The following is a 21,315-nucleotide window of genomic DNA, read 5'->3' on the forward strand; positions in this document are numbered from 1 at the left end:
CAGCCGGTTTGCATCAGTATTTCGGCGGCTAGGGAATAAAAACAGTGGTGCTGATTGTGTGCTAAGTGGAGGAGAAATATATCAAGCACTTGGGGTTGGATGAAAGCCAGCATGTTTTCATCCCTTGTTAAACTTTGCCCTCTTGTGCTGCTGCCCTCTGTTATAACACTGAAGGAATGTTGTCTCTCGCATTGGTGCATTCACTAGCTCTGCAAATGAGCTCTACCTAGATGTACCTGGCACCAGGTACATTGGGAAGCTGTATTGTACCTGCTTATATCTAGTCTGTTCATCTAACTGGTACGCTCAGTGCCTCAGTGGATGTGTTCTGCCTTGTCTGACCTGCTCCATTTCTGTGGCCCACCAGGTGTGTTCTAAACTCACCTGTTTTCAGAGTGGTAGCCTTGTTAGTTTGTATCAGCAGAAAGAATGAGGAGGACTTGTGGCACCTCAGAGACTAACAAATTTATTTGGGCATAAGCTTTCTTGGGCTAAAGCCCACTTCATCAGATGCATGCAGTGGAAAATACAGTAGGAAGATTATATGTATATACAGAGAACATGAAAAAACAGGGGTTGCCATACCAACTCTTAATGAGACCAGTTGATTAAGGTGGGCTATTATCAGCAGGAGAAAAAAAACTTTTGTAGTGATAATCAGGATGGCCCATTTCAAGCAGTTGACAAGAAGGTGTGAGTAACGGTAGGGGGAAAATTAGCATGGGGAAATAGTTTTTAGTTAGGGTAAAGACTCATCCATTCCCAGTCTTTATTCAAGCCTAATTTAGTGGTGTCCAGTTTGCAGATTAATTCCAGCTCTGCTGCTTCTCGTTGGAGTCTGTTTTTGAAGTTTTTTGTTGAATAATTGCGACTTTTAGGTCTGTAATTGAGTGACCAGGGAGGTTGAAGTGTTCTCTGACTGGTTTTTGAATGTTATAATTCTTATAATATAATGTTATAAATTCACCGGGTACATTCAGAAGTTGCATTCTAACTGGATAGATGGTATCTGGTAGACTTGATACTGCAGGAGGGACATTCTACCTGCGTGGAGCTCCCTATATTCAGCAGTCCTGCTGATACAGTTTACAGCGGGTCCCTGGTGCAGATGGTACATTCAGAAGCACTCAAGTGCTAAAGTTTGCTGGCAACTTAATTGCTGACTGGGGTTCACTTGGCCTGTGCAAATCAAAGGACATTTAAAGAAGGAGAGGGAGCCCGAGTGAGTAAGACTGAGGCAACAGCAAGTGTAAAGCATTAGTCATTACGAAGGCTGACCCTGCTTGTTCTTTTCTCTTTGCAGAACCCACATGGCCCTCCTCCCGGAGCTGTCGTTGCCAGGATGGGCCATCGTGGCCCTATGCTGTCCTTGAGGCTGAGGTAGTAGATTGAATAGTTGTGGAGTCCTACCCTCCCTTTGAGCTAACTATACAATCTACTGTCTTTCCTAAGGAGACAGTCAGGTCATCACACAACCACCCCAGTGCTGCAAGTGGAGCCGCAGCCGAGCGTGGGCGCACCCCTGCGCCAGGTCGGGGCTGTGGAGCAGAGCAAGCCTCTGTACTGCTCTGTGGAGGTGAGGTAGTAGGTTGTATAGTTTGGTGGGAGGGATTTCATCCCATTTCAGGTGATAACTATACAGTCTATTGCCTTCCTTAAAGAGCAGCAAAACGGCTTGAGGAATGGCTCAGCCACAGAGCTCCAGGGACAATACCTCTTTCCAACAAGGGCTTCAAACCAGGATGTGAACAACTCATCAATGTTCTTCTCATGCGGTATCCAGGGTCTTGTCATTCTGGGCCTATCACTGATCTCAGGCACGGGAACAGAAAGCCATCTGCTTCAAAATTAATGCCCATTCATCCATTTTAAAAGCGTAAGGTAAGGGCAGCGAAAGCATAGGTTAGGGGGTGCATTACTATTCGATGGAGTCATCAGGTGCATGTGTTTAGAGCTCACTCTTTTCCAGGAGATGGGACCAAGCTCAGAAGCTTTTGAACTCCTGACTCCAACTCACTGTTCCCCAGAATTCTGGGGTGTTTGGATACACTGTTCTGCTCTAGGCCTGTTATAGAAAGTTTATGACTGGACCCAAAGTTAGGGTTTGGATCTGGGCATCTAATTTCAGCCTTTCATACAACTGTGCCCAGCTGTGAATGTTGGGTCTGGATCTGGATCCAGTTCCAAACTTAGCTAGTGCTTTGAGAGCACTGGGGACTGTTCTGAACTCGTAGAGTTCGGAGCTGGATTTGTATCCAAGGGTGTGCCTTGACTGGGGTTTAATTTTCTGTGTCCCATCTCAAGTGAATATAGGATGCGTTTTGTCCTGTATTTCAGCACTATTAATTCAAGGGAATCCTATACGGTGAGACTGCATTATTTTGTGCCATGAATATAATGCTGTGAAGGGAACTGCCCCTTGTCCGGTATTTGTTTTTTGTAGTTTCTTTTTATTGCCTTGAAACAGAGGTGGTAAGCGAAGTAGGACCTTCACACATAAAGCAACATGTTTCAACCTATTCATGATCTTAGCAGCATAGGAATTGCCAGACTGGATCAGACCCAAGGGTCATCCAGTCCAGTCCAGTATCCCATCTCCAACACTGGCCAACATCAGATGCTTGAGACAAAGGTATAAGAATGCAGAGTAGTAAATGTGGAATAATCTGCTCCCAATGAAAGTCTCACCCTGGTCTCTAATAGTTAGAGACTGAATTAAGCTCTGAAGCACAAGGTTTAGTATTCCTTCCAAAAAAACCACTGTAATTAATTATGATGATTCTCGCTATCCACATAATTGTCCCATCCCATTTTGAATCTTGGTAAGTTCTTGGCTTCAGTGCCAGTAGGCTGGTGTTCAGAGCTAAATGGACTCTAATAACTTAGAGTAGAGTTGAGCAAATAACCGATTTTTTGGTTTGTTGGCTGAAACCAAAAAAATTGTTCTGGGTCGTATGAAATGTTACTTTCAACACAGAACTATTCCCCCCCGATTTCTGAGGTTGTTACATTTTCCAGTGTTTTTTACCCTTTAATTTTTTTTAAACCAAGCTAGCTGCATTAACCTTTCCAAATGAAAAGTCGAAACATTTCTGTTAAAACCCAGTCAGAATGGAGCACTTTGACTTTTCAGAAAAATGTTTGGTGTCGTTTTTTAATCAGCTAAACCTGTTTGCTGAAGTCAACCCGAATTCATTGATAGCCTTGGATGCCCCAAATCTGAATTTTTCAGTGAATGAACTGTTTGACTGAAACATTTCATCCAGCTGTAGCTCAGCTGGATAGCTGGCTGACAGTAGTTTGGGAGATAAATGACAACACAGATAATAAGCTGGGCACCCGCTGTATTTTCAGGTGGTGTCATAAAAGCTGATTCAGAAACAAAGGTTACAATGAGGGAATCAGAATGTAAATAGAAGCAACCATCAGATAAAACCCAGGCTAAGAGCTATGAAGGAAGCTCCAGCTGTTTGCTTTGAATCCTTCCTCCACACACCTAGGTTCTTGGTTGGGGAACAGATGCTGTTTAAAGCCACAAGGATATTCACTAGCCCACAAGAACACCTGCTGTTCGTTATTTGTAGTGATGTTCGACATTTGGTTTTGAATTAGTTGGAGAATTTCACTGAAATTTTGAATTCTAATAAAATATGAAAAGTAGGGATGCAGATTTTTACCTCCGCTCTTTTCCCCCCCTTCTGTGTTTTTCAACTTGCTCTAGTAATTTGGTCTTTATTATTTGTCTGTTTAAAAATCAGTCCTCCAATCAGAGCAGAAACAATACCATGTGACTGCGGTGACCAATCACTCACTGCGAATAATCCCCGTGAACGGACCCATAGGCTGGGTTGGGTTTGTTTCAATCTATCCACTAAATCCTTATGAATAAAGCTCATTGGTGGAAAACAGGAACAGGACACAAGTGGTCACTGTGTTTATTTGCAATTGCTCAGCTCTACCAGGAGGTGAATGGCTGGGGAAAGTGAAGCACAAAGTAGTTGGAGCAACAGCTAGGCCTTATCCCCATGGGGGGATTTGCTCTGAGTGCAAAAAAGGGCTGCTGGGCAAAGCCCTAGGCTAGAGGCTGTTTGCACTGAAAGCATTCACCTGTGCTACACTGCACCAGAAGACATCACAACTTACAGCGGTTTAACCTGTTTACTAAAGGGGTTTGCCTGAGTGACTAGCCTCCGATGGCTGCAGGCGGGGCCGATTGGAGTCTTGTGTCTCTAGGAAGGGATGAAAAAAGCATGAGCCTTAAGGGGAGCCAAAAATGGGCCTCCATGAGTCCAACGTTTCCTGCGCTCCTAAGTGAGTTGTACGTGGCTGCCGGAGCTCACCCTGCTCTCCATGCTGTGAGTGCGTGAGGACGTACCCATCTCCTGCCTCAGGCTCCCTGCGGATGCCACCTGCTAGTCCTTTGGGCCAGCTCACAGTGGCAGGGCACTTCCGCCTCGGCCTCTCTGGGGCACAGGGGTCCTGCCTGATGAATGTCCCGGAGGCCACTTCACCGGTGCCTTGCTGCAGGCAGCCCCGCTCCGACTGGCGGTCACCAGAGCAAGCGCTGTCTCCCCTGGAAGAGGAGCGAAGAGCCTGGAACGTTAGGCAGGGACTCGCCGAGCCCCAGAGCGCGGGGAGGAGGAGCGGGAGGGAGAGTGGAGCTGCTGGCCGTTAACAAAAGGGGTTGTGTTTGAAGGCTCCAGCTGCCATAGCAACATGGCTGAGGAGAAAGAGGCCGAGCTGCCCCATTCTGCAGCCTGCAGCGCAACTTGGGGAGCCAAACGCAGGCAACGAGAAGCGGTTAGTCTCCAGGATCAGGGGAGCCTGAGGCAGCGTGTCCCCGCTGCCCACAAGGCCTGGCTGTACTGGGGCGTCTGGCTCGGACGGTCGGTACGTTGGCGTCTCCCAGCCTGGTGTGGGACCCCGCTCCTGACTGACTAGCTCTGCCTCACCCCATCTCAGCAGGCTGGGGCCTGAGTGCAGTATTCTTCAGCATCCTCCCTCTGCACCCCCATGCCATTTCCCTGCCTCAGGGATGGAGCTGTGAGCTTCCCCTGCAGTGTCCTTCATCACCCTCCCCTAACCTCCCTCCCCTGGGAGTTGTGACCTGCAAACCTGTCCCTCATACTATCCCACTACCTTTGGGCCTGACCTGGGGCCTTTAAACCATACACATACTCCCCCTTTAAACCACACACGCTACCCCATGGAATTACCTGGGGCTTTACAGCCTCGCTGCTTTCTGCCTTGCTCTCAGTTTGGTCCCCTGGGAAATGACCTGGGATCTGACGTCCCAGTAGTGTGCATCCCTGTAACTATCTGGCCACCCTGAAGAATCACTTGTCATTCTGAGCACCTCAACCTAGTCTAGCCCCTTCTTCATCCCCTACAAATTAATCTCTGCAAGCCAGTGTTTGGGATGGTCAGTGACCTAAGAGCTTCATGGAGTCGCAGCCTGCTCCCCGTGCAATGATCTTACTTATTAACTTGTTAAAGGCTGGTGCATCACCTTTGCCAAGTGGCCATCTTCAAAGTCTCCCCTAGGATTCCAGATAAATTTGGAATTAAAGAAACAAACAAAAAACACTTTATCTTCAGTATTGCCAAGCATTCAAAAATGGAACTATCCCCTTCTTCTCCCCGCAAAAACCATCAGATTAACTTTTAAATCATGATTCTAAAAGTAGACAAACAGTGTGTATGTAGGGGGCGGGGGGTTGTTTTCAGGTTTCTGAGCCTTTGAGGTTCACTTTTCCAAGAAAAACCAACTATCACAAGTGTTAGCAACACTGAATCATGTTAGAAAAAATTAAGACCCTAGAATTATATAGAGAGGTTCGGGATACAATTGGGAGAGTTAGCAATGCTGTGGTTCTCTGGTAAGTGGATAGCCCTGTACTCTGATGCCTTGGTCCAGGTCTGGCAAACCTAACAGGGTTACCCAATGTTATTTATTTGGTTCTTTTGCTGATTTGCAGGGGTTTTATATCATGTCTTTAGCCTTGCCCTATGCACAGATTAAAGGTTATAGGCCTGAAAGGCTCTTCCTGGTTTACCCCTCTCTAGTAGCATCTGGGCAACACCCTGGTACTTTTACCATAAGAAAATTGTAATAGCTAAATCTGCATTTTGAGGGAGGTCTCACTGCAGATAGGCCAAGGCTAGATTTTGTATTGGACACGGCTCAGCAGCTGCCCTGTGGGCACTTAGCCTGCACTGACGCCCCGTACAAACCAGGTCACTTGGGCACCAGCGTATTTTTAGCTGATACTTAAATACCTCTGATATTTCTGATTAAATAAAGCACTCAAGTCTCTGTAGGTTTGTTCAGCAATTTACTTCGAAGTGGTCCAGTTTCTGCTTGTATCTGAACCACTGCCATCTGCTGGCCACAGCATAGAACAGCTGGTGCCCATGAGTGACCTGAAAACCCCCCTCAGGCGCCTTCCTGTTATGTAACTGGAGTTTTTGATATAGGCTAGTTTTCTCTTTCTTTAATATCTCGCTCAGTGCAGCATGAACAGAGCAAAGCAGGGCTCAGAAGGATCAGGAAAAGCAAAAGCCTAAATAACAACATTTACTTACCCATATTACACACATCATATAGGCTATTATACATTTAACAGCTTTCAGCTTCACACCGTAAAGTGCAATGAAGCTGATCCACTATTCCTGTTTGCAAAGCTGCTCTGGTTTAAATGTACAGTCAAACTGCTGCCGGGGGAGGGTGGAATTTGCATGTAATGTCTTTGTTTATTTTAAAGACACACACACACACAAAACTTTGGCTGTAGCACTCTGGAGTTGTGTAATTCCTTTGCTGCTGGACCACTCCCTAGGTCTTAAAGTGCTGCCATAAACATGTCGTGGGAGCAATACAAAGTCCTCCACTGCAGGAGCCTAGAGCTCCATAGTACCATAGGCAATAATGTAACGGAGGCCCTGATTCTGAAATTCAGGACAAAGGGCTGATCCAAAGTACTACTGTTTTTTAGAGCCCCCTTTTAAAATTAATTTTAACATAAACTAATGAACCATTTACTTGTAAATTCTCAGAAAATCCATTCTGTACTCCAAGAGCGAGTCCTCTGTTATGCTGAGTAGGGTACAGAGTGTTCTTTGTACATAGCAAAGTGGCTGCATCCCAGTTTGTGGTGAAAAACTCAGCTCACCTTTAACTATGGACCGGTGAGCAACATGGTTATAAGACACAACAGATGTACACACAGTTGTGACTATACTGAGAGGAAGGATGGGCCAAGGGTTAGGTCGCTAGGCTGGGATGTGGGAGTCCTGGATTCAATTCCCTGCTCTGTCACAGACTCCCTGAGTGACCTTGGGCACGTCACTTAGGTCCTCAAAGGAATTTAAGTGCCTAACTCCCACTGATTTCAGTGAGTGATATCTAGGAGTGAAGCACCTAAATATCTTTGCGGATCCGGGCCTTTGTCCCTCTGTAGCTCAGTTCCCCTCCAGCAACAGAGGATAATAGCACTGCCTTACTTCACAGAGGGGGGGCTGTGAGGAGAAATACATTAAAAGATTGTGAGATGCTCACAAATGGTGGGAACAGAGGCCATAGAAAGGGATAGACAGAAGGTCAGTTACATCAGTGGGTCTCAACCAGGGGTAAATGTACCCTTGGGTACATCAACTCGTCTAGCTATTTGTCTAGTTTTACAACAGGCTACATAAAAAGCACTAGTGAAGTCAGTACAAACTAAAATTTCACAGTCAATTATTTGTTTACATGGCTCTGTATACTATACACTGAAATGTCAGTACAGTATTTATATTCCAATTTATTTATTGTATAATTATATGGTAAAAATGAGGAAGTCAGCCATTTTTCAGTAATAGCGTGCTGTGACACTTTTGTATTTTTATGTCTGATTTTGTAAGCAGTAGTTTTTAAGTGAGGTGAAACTTGGGGGGTACGCAAGACAAATCAGACCCCTGAAAGGGGTACAGTAGTCTGGAAAGGTTGAGAGTGACTGAGTTACATGTTGTGCACACCCCCACTCTCATAATGCTCGGGGATCCTGAAGGAAATGAACAAGGGACTTTGCCTCATTCCTAGCACTACTGCAAAGGGATGGACCACAGAAGCCATTTCTCTCTCCACTAAGAAAACAGCCAAGAGAGTCTTTCACACGCACGTTACCAAGTTCCCAGCCGCAGGACTCCATCTGTCACTCAGTGAAACATGGTACGCTCCAGCGTGATGGTTTCAGAACAGCGTTTATTGAGAGCAGGACCTCATGGGGTATTGGAAACAGTGTCCCTTGTAGCTAAGGGGTTACAGGATTCACGTCAGTCCCCACCTCATCTGTTAGCAAAACCAAGGGATGCTATGGGTGCTAAAAGGTTCGTATCAAGTGTCATCTTCCACTGGATCTTAACTAGACCACCTGAGGCTTGTCGTGTAGTTAACACACCTTTCTTGGAAACGTAAGATACATGGAGCAGACACGCAGAGGGAAAACAAACGTTAATGACACATATAGTGAAAGCTGCTCTATGGTAAGTCATGCTTCCAGTGGATAGCCCCTAGCAGAATGTGCTTTGAGCTTCATCACGCCACCTAATATTTGCTGGGTCAGGTTCCACTGTGCGTATAAGATACATACACCATAGGCCAAGATCTGTATCTAACTTTAATTATGTTGTACGCTTCAGGCACTCAAGAGAAGCTAGTCTAACGACATACCACAAGATACAGACGATGCCCACAGGAGGTTTATAATGAGCCACCCCCTCCTCTCTAGTGCAGAAGTATTTTTTCCCCATGCACAACAAAATAAGAGCCTTGCCACATGGAGTAACTCTGGAATGGGATGCATGCAATGGACCGAGCAAAACTGATGAGCAGGGTTCATTTCCTAGCTCTCCTGAAGGGGCATGTGCACCGTAGACATAGTTGGTGGAGGAAGCGAGAGGAGTTTAGATAGGGTTGTACCATCCATGTCTCTGCACTGCCTTTCATATAGGATTTGTAGGAAAGGACCTCATAGGCCTACAAGGATAGTAGATCATTCATCGTTTCCAGTGAGGAGGAGGGCCATGAAGCTCTGAGCCTCCGGACTGGTGGGGATCCAGGATCTTCAGTATGAAGGAGTCCCATCTTTGAGTCAGACTGGAGTAGGAATTATGGAGCTTCAGGTTAGAGTTAGAGCTCGGGGAGGAAGAGGCACCAAGGAATTTCCCCTCTCTTCACCCAGCTGCTCCTGCCCCTTCGACAGATGAGCTGGGCACTTAAAACTTAGCTACCCCCCTTATATTGGTATCCAGGGATAGCGGGGTCTCAGCAGTGCTAGTGTAACAGAATGGCCACTGCGGTTTGCCAGGCACCACTGAGTATAACTGGATTGGAGTGGACTTAGCCAGCGGCAAGAAGGCCCAGTAGGGGGTCTTCACCTGATTGATATGCCCCACATGCAGCAGAGCAGCAGGACGATCAGTACTGGAGGAGAGTTTGAGGATAGGAGCACAGGGGGTCGAGGCAGACCCTTCAGAGGAGAAGGCCTGTTAGCAGGGGCGCGGCCAGTAGGAACAGAGAGAACTCCAGAAAGTTGCTGGTGGCTGAACCATTGAGCTGGTCCAAGTCTTTCTTTGTGGGGCCCGTCATCAGCTCTTCGGTCTCTCTGGCACCTGTGTGCAGAAAGGAAGGAAACCTGGAGTCAAAGCGGAAGCCACAGGCAAAGGACCGGCCCAGTTCACACTGCTCCCTCTGCGACATGCTGCCACATGGGCACGGATGATGCATAGCGCAGGACAGCAGCACAGAGCTCCTCAGAAGGCAAGACACAGCTCGTGGGTTAGTGGGCAACAGGCCAAATCCATGCTCATGCTTCATGAACCAGGCAGCTCAGACAGCCCCTGATAATGTTAGGGGACACAGTGCAGGGGAAGGTGCGGGGAAGGGAGTCGGTGCTGTGTGGGGGAGGAGTTTGAGGGCCAGTCTCCTATTGTTTCCTGCCAAGTGCATTTATGTTTCTTTGTCTATGTCCTTTACGTCCAAGACGGGACAGACAGACTCACTCCACAGCTGCCTTACCTGACAGGGCGGACTGGACAGTGAGGCTGTGTCTCCCTGCGGCCTTGGAAGGTGGTAATAAGTGCAGGAGGGAGGTCACCTTAGCAGTGGCGGGTGTTGACTTTAGGGCAGGTGGGGGCTGCTTGGTATCGTCCAAGCTCAGATCGGTTTCTGGAGTCGTAAGGCTGAAGGATGGAGGTGGCTCTGAGGAGAGGGCTGGCTCAGCTCTCACGGAGGCTGCATCAGACTCCTTCAAGTCTCCCTCCATTTCTGGAGAGGCAGTCGGGCTGAGGGTTGACTCCAGGTCTAGCAAGAGCACAGCCTCCATGGTCACCAATGGGGCACCAGTCTCCTCAGAGTCCACTTGCATATCTGGAGATGTTTTAAGGTTCAGGTCTGAGGTGGGCTCTATGGAGGATGTTGGCCCAGTAGCCTTGGTGGGGTGGGGCCTTGCTGTTCGGGTGGGTGGTGGGCTTCTGTTCACGGTGGTGCTGGCAGGTGCTGGCCTTGTGGTGGGATTTGGCCTTTTTGTGGTGGTGGTGGTGGTGGATGCCGGCCTTAGGCTAGTGGTGGTGGTCGGGCTCGTGGGGGTGGGTGCCAGCCTTAGGCTAGTGGTGGTGGTCGGGCTCGTGGGGGTGATGTCAGTGGCGAGAGCTGGCCTAGTGGTGAGGTTTGGCCTTGTTGTCCTAGAGGATGTAGAGGCCTCTTCTGAGTCTACACTGGGTTCTGATGAGAGACAAAGAGGGCTGTGGGTTACCACCAGCTTCACTTGGAGCTCCAGTCCCCCGAGCAGTGCCAATGAAAACCCAGCAAAGGAGAGCTGGAGAAAGCAGGGGCAGGTGCTTTCACTAGGCTCTCGGGGAAACACACCCCACCTCTCTGCCCCTTGGTGGGAACTGAGCTTAGCAGGTAGCCCACCGGACGCAGGGACACCCTTTTTTCCGGGCAGGTCCCAAGATTTCATTTGTTTTCAGACCTGATGTAGGAAAACGCCACCCCTCTAGAATGGTACTTCCTGGCAGCAGGGGTCCAGGTGGTTGCTATTGGGATAGGAAGCCTTTCCCATATGTCACCAGCATGAACATGGCCCAGGTTGAAAGACAGTGAGTCGTTCCTGTTTTCTGGTGGCTGAACAGTGGAACGAGCTGGGGGAGCTCCCAGTGGACAGAGCTTCCGCCATGCACAGGTGTCTGCAGCAGAGACGCGAAGGACTGCATGGGCTGCAGAATGTGAAAATGACCTACCCCGAGGAGTGGGTGGGGGGGGGTCCCATCAGATCAGGACGAGGCACATGGGCAAGGCAGCGTGTGTGAGGGAAGCTTACTCTGTTGCTGCCTAGGCTATGCCTGCTCTGTAGATAAACACAGGACTCCAGTCCCAGGTCGGCCAATCCAGCTCCTTTTTGACAGTACTAATATACACTTACAAAAAGCAGATTCACCTCCAGGGAAAGCCCTGGAATCCCAACCCTGAGACGTAGGAAAACTTTGCCGGCAGGGCTGAGGAAGTGCTGGGTTCCCCACATACAGCCAGATTCTACCCCCTTACTCCTGGACTAGCACCTCATTCAGAAGCTAACCCCACTGCTTTCAGGGGGATTGTCTCATGGGTGGAACCTCCCCCCCCCCCAGTTTTCTGTCTTGTCCAGTGGAGACACTGGCTCCTCTAGTTCCCTTCACGTACCGCAGATTGAATTCCTACACGTATAGCCCTCGGGGCACTTGGAGCAAGGAGGTCCTTCCTTGTACGGCTTGCGACCTCTCACGTTGCCACTGGAAGCAGAATATGCCGATGAAAAGAGAACAGCCCATGACAACAGAGAGGACGAATCCCCTCCCCATCTCAAAAAGGAGGGAGATTTTTAATTCAAATCAGATCTTGCCAAGATATAAATCAAGGGTCATTAAAAAAGCGGGGGGAGCTTTGACTGTGTTACTAATGGCACCTGGGCTTACGAACACTGTCTAGAGGCCTGAGCCTGAGCCCGGGAGCCTTTCCATTCACTTCAGCCGTGTTTTGGATCAGGCCCTTAATAATTATTACAGCTGCTCAAAAAATGACCCCTCAGTTTCCTGAACATTCATCATTTTATTTTGCCTTTTTCCATTAAAATTTCCATGTATATTTCCATAGGGTTTACCAGACTGGGAACACTCTGATCAGCTCTGATAGTTAGCCCTTGTATTTATACAGCCCTGTCGACAGAGGACCTCAAAGACCCCTATACACATCCGTGAAGTACATTGATGTAAATCTTCACGAGGAACTCCATGGAGTCAGTGGCATGACACCAGACTGAGAGCAGAATCAAGCTCATTTTCTCCATATCACAGCTGGGGAATATGAGGCACAGAGAAGTTAATAGCCAAATTCTCCTCCTAGTGACACTGGTATAAACCCAGGGTGCCTCCGTTGACCTATGTGGAGCAACTTTAGATTTACAGCCCTGTAACTATGTGGCTTTTCATGACCCACCCAAGGACGCACAGTCCATGGCAGCACCACAGATAGAGCCGAGGACTCCTCTGTCCCAGACCTGGGCTGGATTTACAAGATCGGCCTCTCTTTGTTGCCACAGGAAAATGACAAGAAAGGGCTTTCTTGGGATTGGCTTCCACGCGTTACCTGAAAGCAAGGTAAGCAGAGCCTGGGGGAGGATTTTCCTTCTCAGCCCGGGGGTGAAGGTTACGATAAGTAGATGTGACAGGGCCCGGATGGAACCAGAGCAGCCCTTGGTAAGCGCGCACTCACGGGGGATCGTAGTTGCAGACCAGCAGGTAGAGGTCAGGGTCTTCGACGCCATGCAGGGTTTTACAGAACTGCATCCCACAGCCAACCCGCTCACTGTTTGCCCAGACCACCTGAAGCAAGGGAGGAAGAGAGAAGGGTTACATCTGTCCGCACAAGGCAGGAAGAGCACAGATGGGAGACCATGAGACACCCTGCCTGTGAGAAGAGGTTTAGACGATGAGTGTGTATGCCATATGCGTCAGCTCAGTCATCACCAGGATTTTCTCCCCTGACCTCCAGAGCTAAAGCATGAACCACTACAGCTTGGGCTAAAGGACCAACTCCCCGAACTAGCAGACTCAGGGACTCTGTGCATGAAGGTCACACCATTTCAGAGTTACATCTAAGCGGAGACAGGCCTTGTTAGTGCTTGGATGAGAGACCCCCATCAACAATTCTTCTCTGTCGAGCTGGACACAACCCACATGCTCCTGAATTATGGTGCTGTTCATAATCCAGATCTGAATTTTGGAAGAGGCCCCTGTCTTTTACTAAGCCAAATGAAAAGTCCAGATCCAAATGTCCCGGAGTAGTGGAGAGTTTAAAACATGGAGCTTGACCTGGATCCTAATTCTGAGGCCAGAGCCCATCTGCAACAGGGACTTGAAAGCCACACCAGGCTCGCTGAGTGACCAAACGGTGCAACGTTAAAATACACAAATGACGTTAAAGACTTTTTTTTCCCCTAAAGGGAAACTGTTCAGCAGGCCTGTAATGATCACAGCAGCTCATGATGCCCACACAATTGAGGCATCCACACCAGGCTCGCTGAGTGACCAAACGGTGCAGCATTAAAATACACAAATGACTTTAAAGACTTATTTTCCCCTAAAGGGAAACTGTTCAGCAGGCCTGTTATGATCACAGCAGCTCATGATGCCCACACAATTGAGGCATCCATACTGAATAAGAATCAGTTCTATCCTGGCCAGCTGAGATTCTTATACTGGGCCCATCACCATGGTATTGAAGCTCCTAAACAATATTTCTACGGTGGGTCAAGTCCCAAGCACAACTCCCTCCCAGGAATCCAGCCCCTCATGCCCTGTAGCCAGATACCTGGGTGTAGTGACCACACATCTGTCCTACGGTGCACTTGGACGTGGTCAGGTTGTAATGCTCGTGCTCGTTGTACCACTGCTCCAAGGCCATTTCCACGTCCATCTCGTCTGTAATGGCAAAGAGGTTCTCACCCCGCCGGCCCCGCTCCTTGTTGTGGCCCCAGATGCACTTCGCTGCATAGGCTTTAGCAAAGGCTTCCAGGTCGGGGGCCCAGCTCTGAAACAAACACAAAGCTGCCACCATCACAAAGCATGAGGCCGGGTCAAGAATTGTCCATCTGGATCGAGTCCTTCCTCACATGGATGAAACGCTCTGACACGCTGAGAGACACACAGCCTATCCCCTATCCAGTGGGGCCCGAGGTTAGAACCTAGACTCCTGGGTTCTGTTCCCAAGCACTGGTAAAGGCTATGGCTCTCACATTTTCCATCTAGATTAATTGATAAGATTAAAGATTAAGGGCCCCGATCCTGCAATTGGATCTGTTACCAAAGCCTTTGTGCCCAAGCAGAGTCTCCTGGGGGCTCTGTGCAGACATAGTGACATGACACTTTCCACAAGGCTGCGGATCTGTCGAAGCACAGTTGTACCAGCTCTGTGGTATAGAAGCAAAACGTGGGTGCTGAGTGAGGCTGAAGACCCCCAGAGTGACACTTCCGATTCTTATCATGTTTGTCGGCAGGTCCATATTACATAGTAGGACAAGATCAGAAATGAGGATATTCAAAGCTCAACCCTGCCCCCTCCAGCGCTGGCTTGGTTTCAGCAGTTTTCTTGGTGTGTGTGGATTATTACAATGGAAGACCAATGAATTCCAAAGTGTGTTTACCAACAAACACTGCTACAAGGGATCACATGGGCGTCAAAAGCTTTGGTTGCGCCATAAGATTGCCAGTAATAGGCACAGACTGAATATCCAGCCAGACCACCTTGAGGATCTAGCCAGAGATTGATCTGGGTGGCGCTTAATCTGCAAGGAGGCCATGTTCCTGGGATTTGCCATGATGATAATGATGGAGTCCCCCTTAGGGATGCAAGTGCTGAATTAGGGTTTTAGGATGGGGTTTTAAAGGGAACCCAAGGGCATTAGCTGCTCAAATTCCAGTGAAATTCATTGGAACTCAGTATCTAACCTCCTTAGGTTCCTTAGAACATACCAGCCTAAGGCAAATGTGAATATAAAACACTGGTTGTCAATGGACAGTAATAAAATAGCAGCCGTTCTACAGCCGCTTCCATCCCTGGATCTCAAAGCACCCCTACCCAGTTAGGAATTATCCCTGTTTTACCAAAGGGGAAACTGAGGCAATGAGCAGCGTGGTGTCATTCAATGTCACAGGGCAAAAAGCTGGGAATGGAACCCAGAAGATCTGGGTCCCTTGTTGGAACCGCTGACTGCAATGAACAGGACAAACTGTGGGAATGCATGGAGAGAGGGACATGCCCAGTTCAACAGCTGTGTAAGGCCAGAGAACAGGAGCCAGCGCACACATCTGGTAACCTCATCATTTAAACTTGACCGGAGACTCAGTCTGACAGCTGCCTCCCAAGTGATCCCTCCAGTGCCCGGACTGACAACAGCTTCTTGTCCAGCTGAGCTCCCCTGGGCTCCATATCCTACCTAGTGGCGGTTGCTAGGTAAGAGAGGGAGATGTTTTTGCACAAGAGAAGCATTAAAGGGAACATGAAGATACAGCTGCTTGGACTTTCTTTACATTATTTAAAGGAGGCAGCAGCTTCTCTGAAATCCAACCAGCAGAGATAGCAGGGCAGGTGGGAGGAGAACCCAGACGTACAAGCCCACTGAAAGATCATGAAAATCAAAGGATGGAGCAGTGGGTGAGGAAGGTGGGTTTATCAGCTGATGGGGGCAGGAGTGGGGTGTGATCCAGTGGGGAAACCCTCAGTATTTTGTGAGGAAGGTGATTACCTTAGTTGGTGTGAGGACGATTGGACGATTCCTGGTTCACTGATTCTTATGTGTCAGAGCCCAAGGGTAGGCAGCAAGGATCACAGAAGATGCAGCCTCTGTTCTCCCAAGTGGCTCTCTGCTTACTTATAAGAGGGGCGGCGGCAGGGGAGAGGGGTGTCTGATGTGGCTTTGGAAAGAGGGTTGGCTGCAGGTCTTGGTGTGGGGGGCTCATTATCCCCTCCCTGTAGCAGGGAGCTGGGTTCCATAAGCAGAGAACTAACCTCTGTGTTATTTGCTTCATTAAAAAACATAAGGCTTTGGTCTGCGTATGTCCATTGTATAACCATTTCCATGGTAACCACTTCTGCTGTCCCAAACACAAGCACCGGGTGACAGCCGATGGGCAGTTAGCTATGGGAGTAGGTGAACTCAGAAGCTGAGATCTGCTTCTTCTGAAAGGAAAACGTCCTTGGAAATCCAGAAGAGCAATGCAGACACCCGGAGTTTAATCAGAGACTCACGGGATTGTTTCTAAACTGAACGGCTTACAAAAGTTTACCATGGAGAAGCTGCTGCTGCTGGCCATCAGGTCTTTTAAGTTCTATAATAGTAAATGTAGCACGGGTGGTAAACTGTTCATGGTAAACTCAGGACAAAGGCAAGACTCTTGAGTAAACCACAGTCAAGATCAATACATTTTTCAGGACAGGATCTGAGTTAGAATCAGTGTCAAGGCGGAATGTGCTACAAAGCAGTCAAATCTGGCTTCAAGCCTTTATTTAAAACAAATAGGATTGAATGTTCTTATTGTCATATGCCTAAGTCATCATTCCATTTTTACAATAAGCAGCAGCATACTTCATTAAGCAATTTTCAAAATTGCTTAAATGAGTTAAGAGCTTGTCCAAGAGCTTGATTTCTAAAGCACACTAATGTGTTGAGTGTTAATTGGTCTGTATAAAGGCCCCACTGGTGCACACTAAAGTTTCCCTTGTGCACTTTAATGTTTCAGACAGCACTGTATGGCTGGCTGTCGTATCCGACAATGACATCACACATTCTCAAGTGGCTGTACAGTCCAATCCTTGAGGAGCAAGATTGTAAACAGATGTCACATAAGAATGTGCAGGGTCCCACTGAGGACTTGGCAAGATGCTTGACCCTTTTTTTGATCCATTTTTCATGTATGTCTTCCCCATAGTGTTTACTGCCTTTATGGATAGTTGCTCTCCATTCAGGTCTGGCCTTGGCTTTGAAATTATCAATATTTATGTCAATGAAGGTCAGATTCTACTTCATAATGTCTTTGAAGCATTTTCATTCACCACCCCTCTTGTGCTTTCCAAGTTTCAACTCATCCCAGAAAAATTTTCTGGGGAATCTATCATTACCCAAACAGCACTGGGGAATCTATCATTACCCAAACAGCACTGCATTAAAGTGCACCAGCAGGGTCAATTAATGTGCAGCACGCTAGTGTGTTTTAGAAATCACACCCCAGTAGAGCACATTACTTAAGCCTCATTTTAAAAAAATGAATTAAGCACTTAGGAGGCTAAGTCCCTTTGACTTTCACTGAGATTTAGACTCCTAAGTCCCTTTTGAAAATGGGACTTAGGTGCTTTTTAAAAATTTCACCCCTGAACTAAAATAGTGTCAAATTAACTTGGGTTCTGTCTACACAAAATGAGTTTAGTTAAATCAGTGCAAACTGTGTGTGCTGGCAAGGCCTAAAACAACCAGGTCATGATTAGAGGTGAGGGCAGAGGAGGGTAGTTTTCTTGTCTTGTGAATATTTTTGAGATATTGAAAAATTTTCCTATCCCGAAAATAGGATGAAAATCAAAATCCCAACAATTTTCACAAACCAAAAATCCTCCCAAAAAAATTGGTTTGGGTCAATGGAACCATTTCGTTTTTATAATTTTGAAACATTTTGTTTCAATTCTGACCTTTTAAAAATCTTCTTTTAACTTGAAATTTACTAAAATTTCAAAATGCACATTTGTTTCAAATTGAAAAAATGAAAACTTTTCCACCAAAATATTTTGGCATCACAAGAAGTCATCAAAATTGATCCTGTTTCGTGAACCGTTTTGGTTTTGACAAATTGACATTTTTCAGTGCTCATCAAAAAATCTCCAACCGACTGTAGTCATGATAAAGAACCTGCTGCAAATTTGTCTTTAGCCAAAGAGGTAATGCAGTCCAAATATCAACACCTTGCACTTTATGTAGTACTTTCCCTCTTCAAAACACTTTACAAATAATAAGTAATTCATCAGATATGGAGAGACATCTTACTGAAATCAAGGGGTCTAATACAAGAAGCAGCATCTCCTTATGGTTAGAGCAGGGACAGAAAGAATGAGGCTCTATTTGTAGCTTAGACAAACTATATGACCTTGGGCATATTGCTTCTTCATGCGTTAGATTTTCCCTTCTATAAAATGGGGATAGTACTTTTTTGCCAGACCTACCCCACAGAGGTGTTGTGAGAAGGAACATACACGAGCACCTTGGATGAAAGATGGCCAATCTTAAGATACCCATACAGCCAAAATCAGTGGTTGACGTTCAATTTTATATTCCATCCTATAGACAAAAGAGTCTATCAGTAATCACAAGTATTTATCAATGAAGTGCAACACTAAGAAGAATTCTCCAAGCTCAGTTGGGATTTTGTCACTCTGGCTGGTGAATTTAAGTTTTGGTTATTTGTTCATTGCAAGTTTGTTTACTACAGCCATGATATTTACGACACATGGTGTGTAGCCCAGTCATTGCTACAGGAGGAAAAAAGAAACAATTTTTACACTGGATCTCCAGCTAGAGTCAATCACATTTATGAACTTAAACTTTCAAAGTACATTTCATAACAAGGTTTCAGAGTAGCAGCCGTGTTAGTCTGTATTCGCAAAAAGAAAAGGAGGACTTGTGGCACCTTAGAGACTAACCAATTTGAGCATAAGCTTTCGTGAGCTACAGCTCACTTCATCGGATGCATCCGATGAAGTGAGCTGTAGCTCACGAAAGCTTATGCTCAAATAAATTGGTTAGTCTCTAAGGTGTCACAAGTACTCCTTTTCTTTTTTCACAACAAGGGATGCTCTTATTTTAAGAAGTGTAGGAGACCCTCCGTTATTCAATAAGATGCAGGATTCCCTTTCTATCATACAGGAGACCTCCAGACATGCCACACCTTCCTGTCATATAGAACAGTGTTTCTCAATCTTTTGGATACCAGGCTTGCTGCCAGGCTTTGGTACCGGCTTGCTGCCTTAATGAACTATATGAGTGAAATCTGAGGGACTGGCACCAGTTCATGGACCAGTCACTGAGAAACACTGATCTTGAAGACCCCAGATATGACTGCAATCAGACCCTGGGTTTCCCATGGAACACTTACCATTTTCAGCATGTCTGCAGCAGGAGGGGAGACCTGGGAGCGGAATTGGTTGTGCATCTCCACAATCAACCTCTTGTCATCATCTGTAAGGGACGAGCTCAGCTCCGCAGCCGTGAGCAATAGGAGAAGGGGAGGAAGCCCAGAGCTCAGCATTGTGGCAGTCGGTCTCTGGCTTTAGCAGCCCATGCCTCTGGCAGACAGATTTAAAGCACTTCCCAAAACAAGGAACACCCAAAGCCTGAGATTAGGGGAGGAAATTTATCTCTTTATTATAATACATTTCAGAGCCACAGGGAACACACCCATGTAATGTCATTGATGAAAAAGGAATGTTGCTTAAGGGGCCAATGAGTGAGCAATGCCCACTCCCTGAGAGCTATCGTGTGTGAAATCCTGGTATTAATTTTTTCCACAATCGTAGGAGCTCCATTTTGGGGCCCTGCTACTGCTGTAATTTCAGTTTTAAACATTAATATAACACTTTGTGATGTGCTGTAATTACTTATGTTTATACTCCTCCCCTTTCCTTCCAGAGGATCCCCAAATGTTTTCCAAATGGAAACAACGGCTATAGTCAGGGATCATTTCACCTACCAATGAAATGCAGCCACCTCTGGGGCAGAACACGGCAGCTGTTTAACAGCAAGCAGCAACAGTACACATGCAGAAATTGTAATTCTAGGTCAGAGCGGGGTCCCAGCCATCTTGTCCATTATCATGTCTTAGAGTGGCCAGCACCTAAGGAAGGTGCAGTGGGCAGTTATGGAATAACCTTCCCCACAGAAAGTTTCTTCCTGGCCCTCATCAGTTAAACTTATGCCCTTAAGCAGGAGAGCTTATAGCCCTTCAGCAGGAGAGCTTATAGCCCTTCCCAAACTTTTTGGGTTGGATAGGAAGTGAGAAAAACCTTATGAAACTGCATACGGAGGGGTGCTAAGGGAGAGCAGTAATAGCTCTATGTCTTTCATCACTATAGAATTTTGACAGGTTTCCTTGTCCCGCATCATGGCATTGTGCCAATCAGAACTCCCTATTACACTTCATGGCCCCGCCTTTTGCCCACCCCCTTTTTGGCCCTATGGTTTTGCAAGTCCCTCCTACTCTTTCCGTCCTTTCCAGGGCCCGTAGGTATCATTTTTGGAGATGTGCATTTTTGGTGCTGTCGGCCATTTTGAAAAGAATAGGATGTTTTTTGAAAACTGTATTTAATTTTTCCTTACTGGAAGCAGTATAAATAAAGAATGTATGTCCTTTCCTCATTTTAAGAAGGAAACTTGCTTTTTACGCAGTGAGTGCTATTCTAAATACAGCTGACAAAACAATTGCACAATTTTAATAACAGAGGAATTAAAGGAGAACTGTTAATATATATCCATTTAACACACACACGTTCCCTCCCACCTTGCTTTTTTTCCTACCCTGAACACAGAAATGCCAACCTTGCTCTGGGACATTTAGGGATGTTTATGAAAAAAGTAAGAAGGAATTAGGGAAGTTACTTGGACCTCAGTCTCCTCCATCCCCTCCTGTCCCTGTCTATGGCCAAGTGGGGAGGCCTGATAGCTCAGTGGTTTGAGCATTGACCTGCTAAATCCAGGGTTGTGAGTTCAATCCTTGAGGGGGTCATTTAGGGATCTGGGCCAAAAATTGGGAATTGGTCCTGCTTTGAGCAGGGGGTTGGACTAGATGACCTCCTGAGGTCCCTTCCAACCCTGATATTCTATTCTATGTCTGCTTGGATCCACCACCCAAGGCCCAGGCTGTGTGTTGTGCTCTGACTGCCCCATGTGGACTCTCCAGGTGCTGGAACTTGTGGTTTGGGCAGGGTATCCAGCAGCACCCCAACCCATTCAAAATCGCCATGGCTCATCTACTAGCAACAATGATTTTTTTGGCAGGGTCAGCTGCAGCTGTTGGCAAATTTTAAACTGATCAAGGGCGGCTTCTCAACTCCAGGATCCCACCCACAGTTGTTCTTTTTGGAACCAACGTTGGTAGCACTGAGGTGCTGCAAAACAAGCACCAAGCTCCCACCCCTGTGCTGACAAGCTCGTCTCCTGCAGGGCCCATTAGGTAAGTGTGAGAGGAATGTGGCTTTCTTGTATT

The 21,315-nt window shown here is 47.0% G+C and overlaps 1 protein-coding gene across 1 annotated transcript; it reads right to left on the bottom strand.

Moving 5' to 3' along the window:
• Window positions 1–8,215: 8,215 nt before the first annotated feature.
• On the bottom strand, window positions 8,216–19,363 carry PI16 (peptidase inhibitor 16). The gene is made up of 6 exons (XM_084611543.1): window positions 19,210–19,363; window positions 13,886–14,104; window positions 12,788–12,897; window positions 11,720–11,808; window positions 10,058–10,762; window positions 8,216–9,651 (listed from the first exon to the last, which is right to left on the bottom strand). The coding sequence occupies exons 1-6, from the start codon at window positions 19,360–19,362 to the stop codon at window positions 9,512–9,514; spliced, it is 1,416 nt and encodes a 471-aa protein (XP_084467669.1). The 5' UTR covers window position 19,363; the 3' UTR covers window positions 8,216–9,511.
• Window positions 19,364–21,315: the final 1,952 nt, after the last annotated feature.

Source organism: Lepidochelys olivacea, assembly GCF_965140295.1.
Source record: "Lepidochelys olivacea isolate rLepOli2 genome assembly, chromosome: 21".
NCBI classification, from domain to species: domain Eukaryota; kingdom Metazoa; phylum Chordata; order Testudines; family Cheloniidae; genus Lepidochelys; species Lepidochelys olivacea.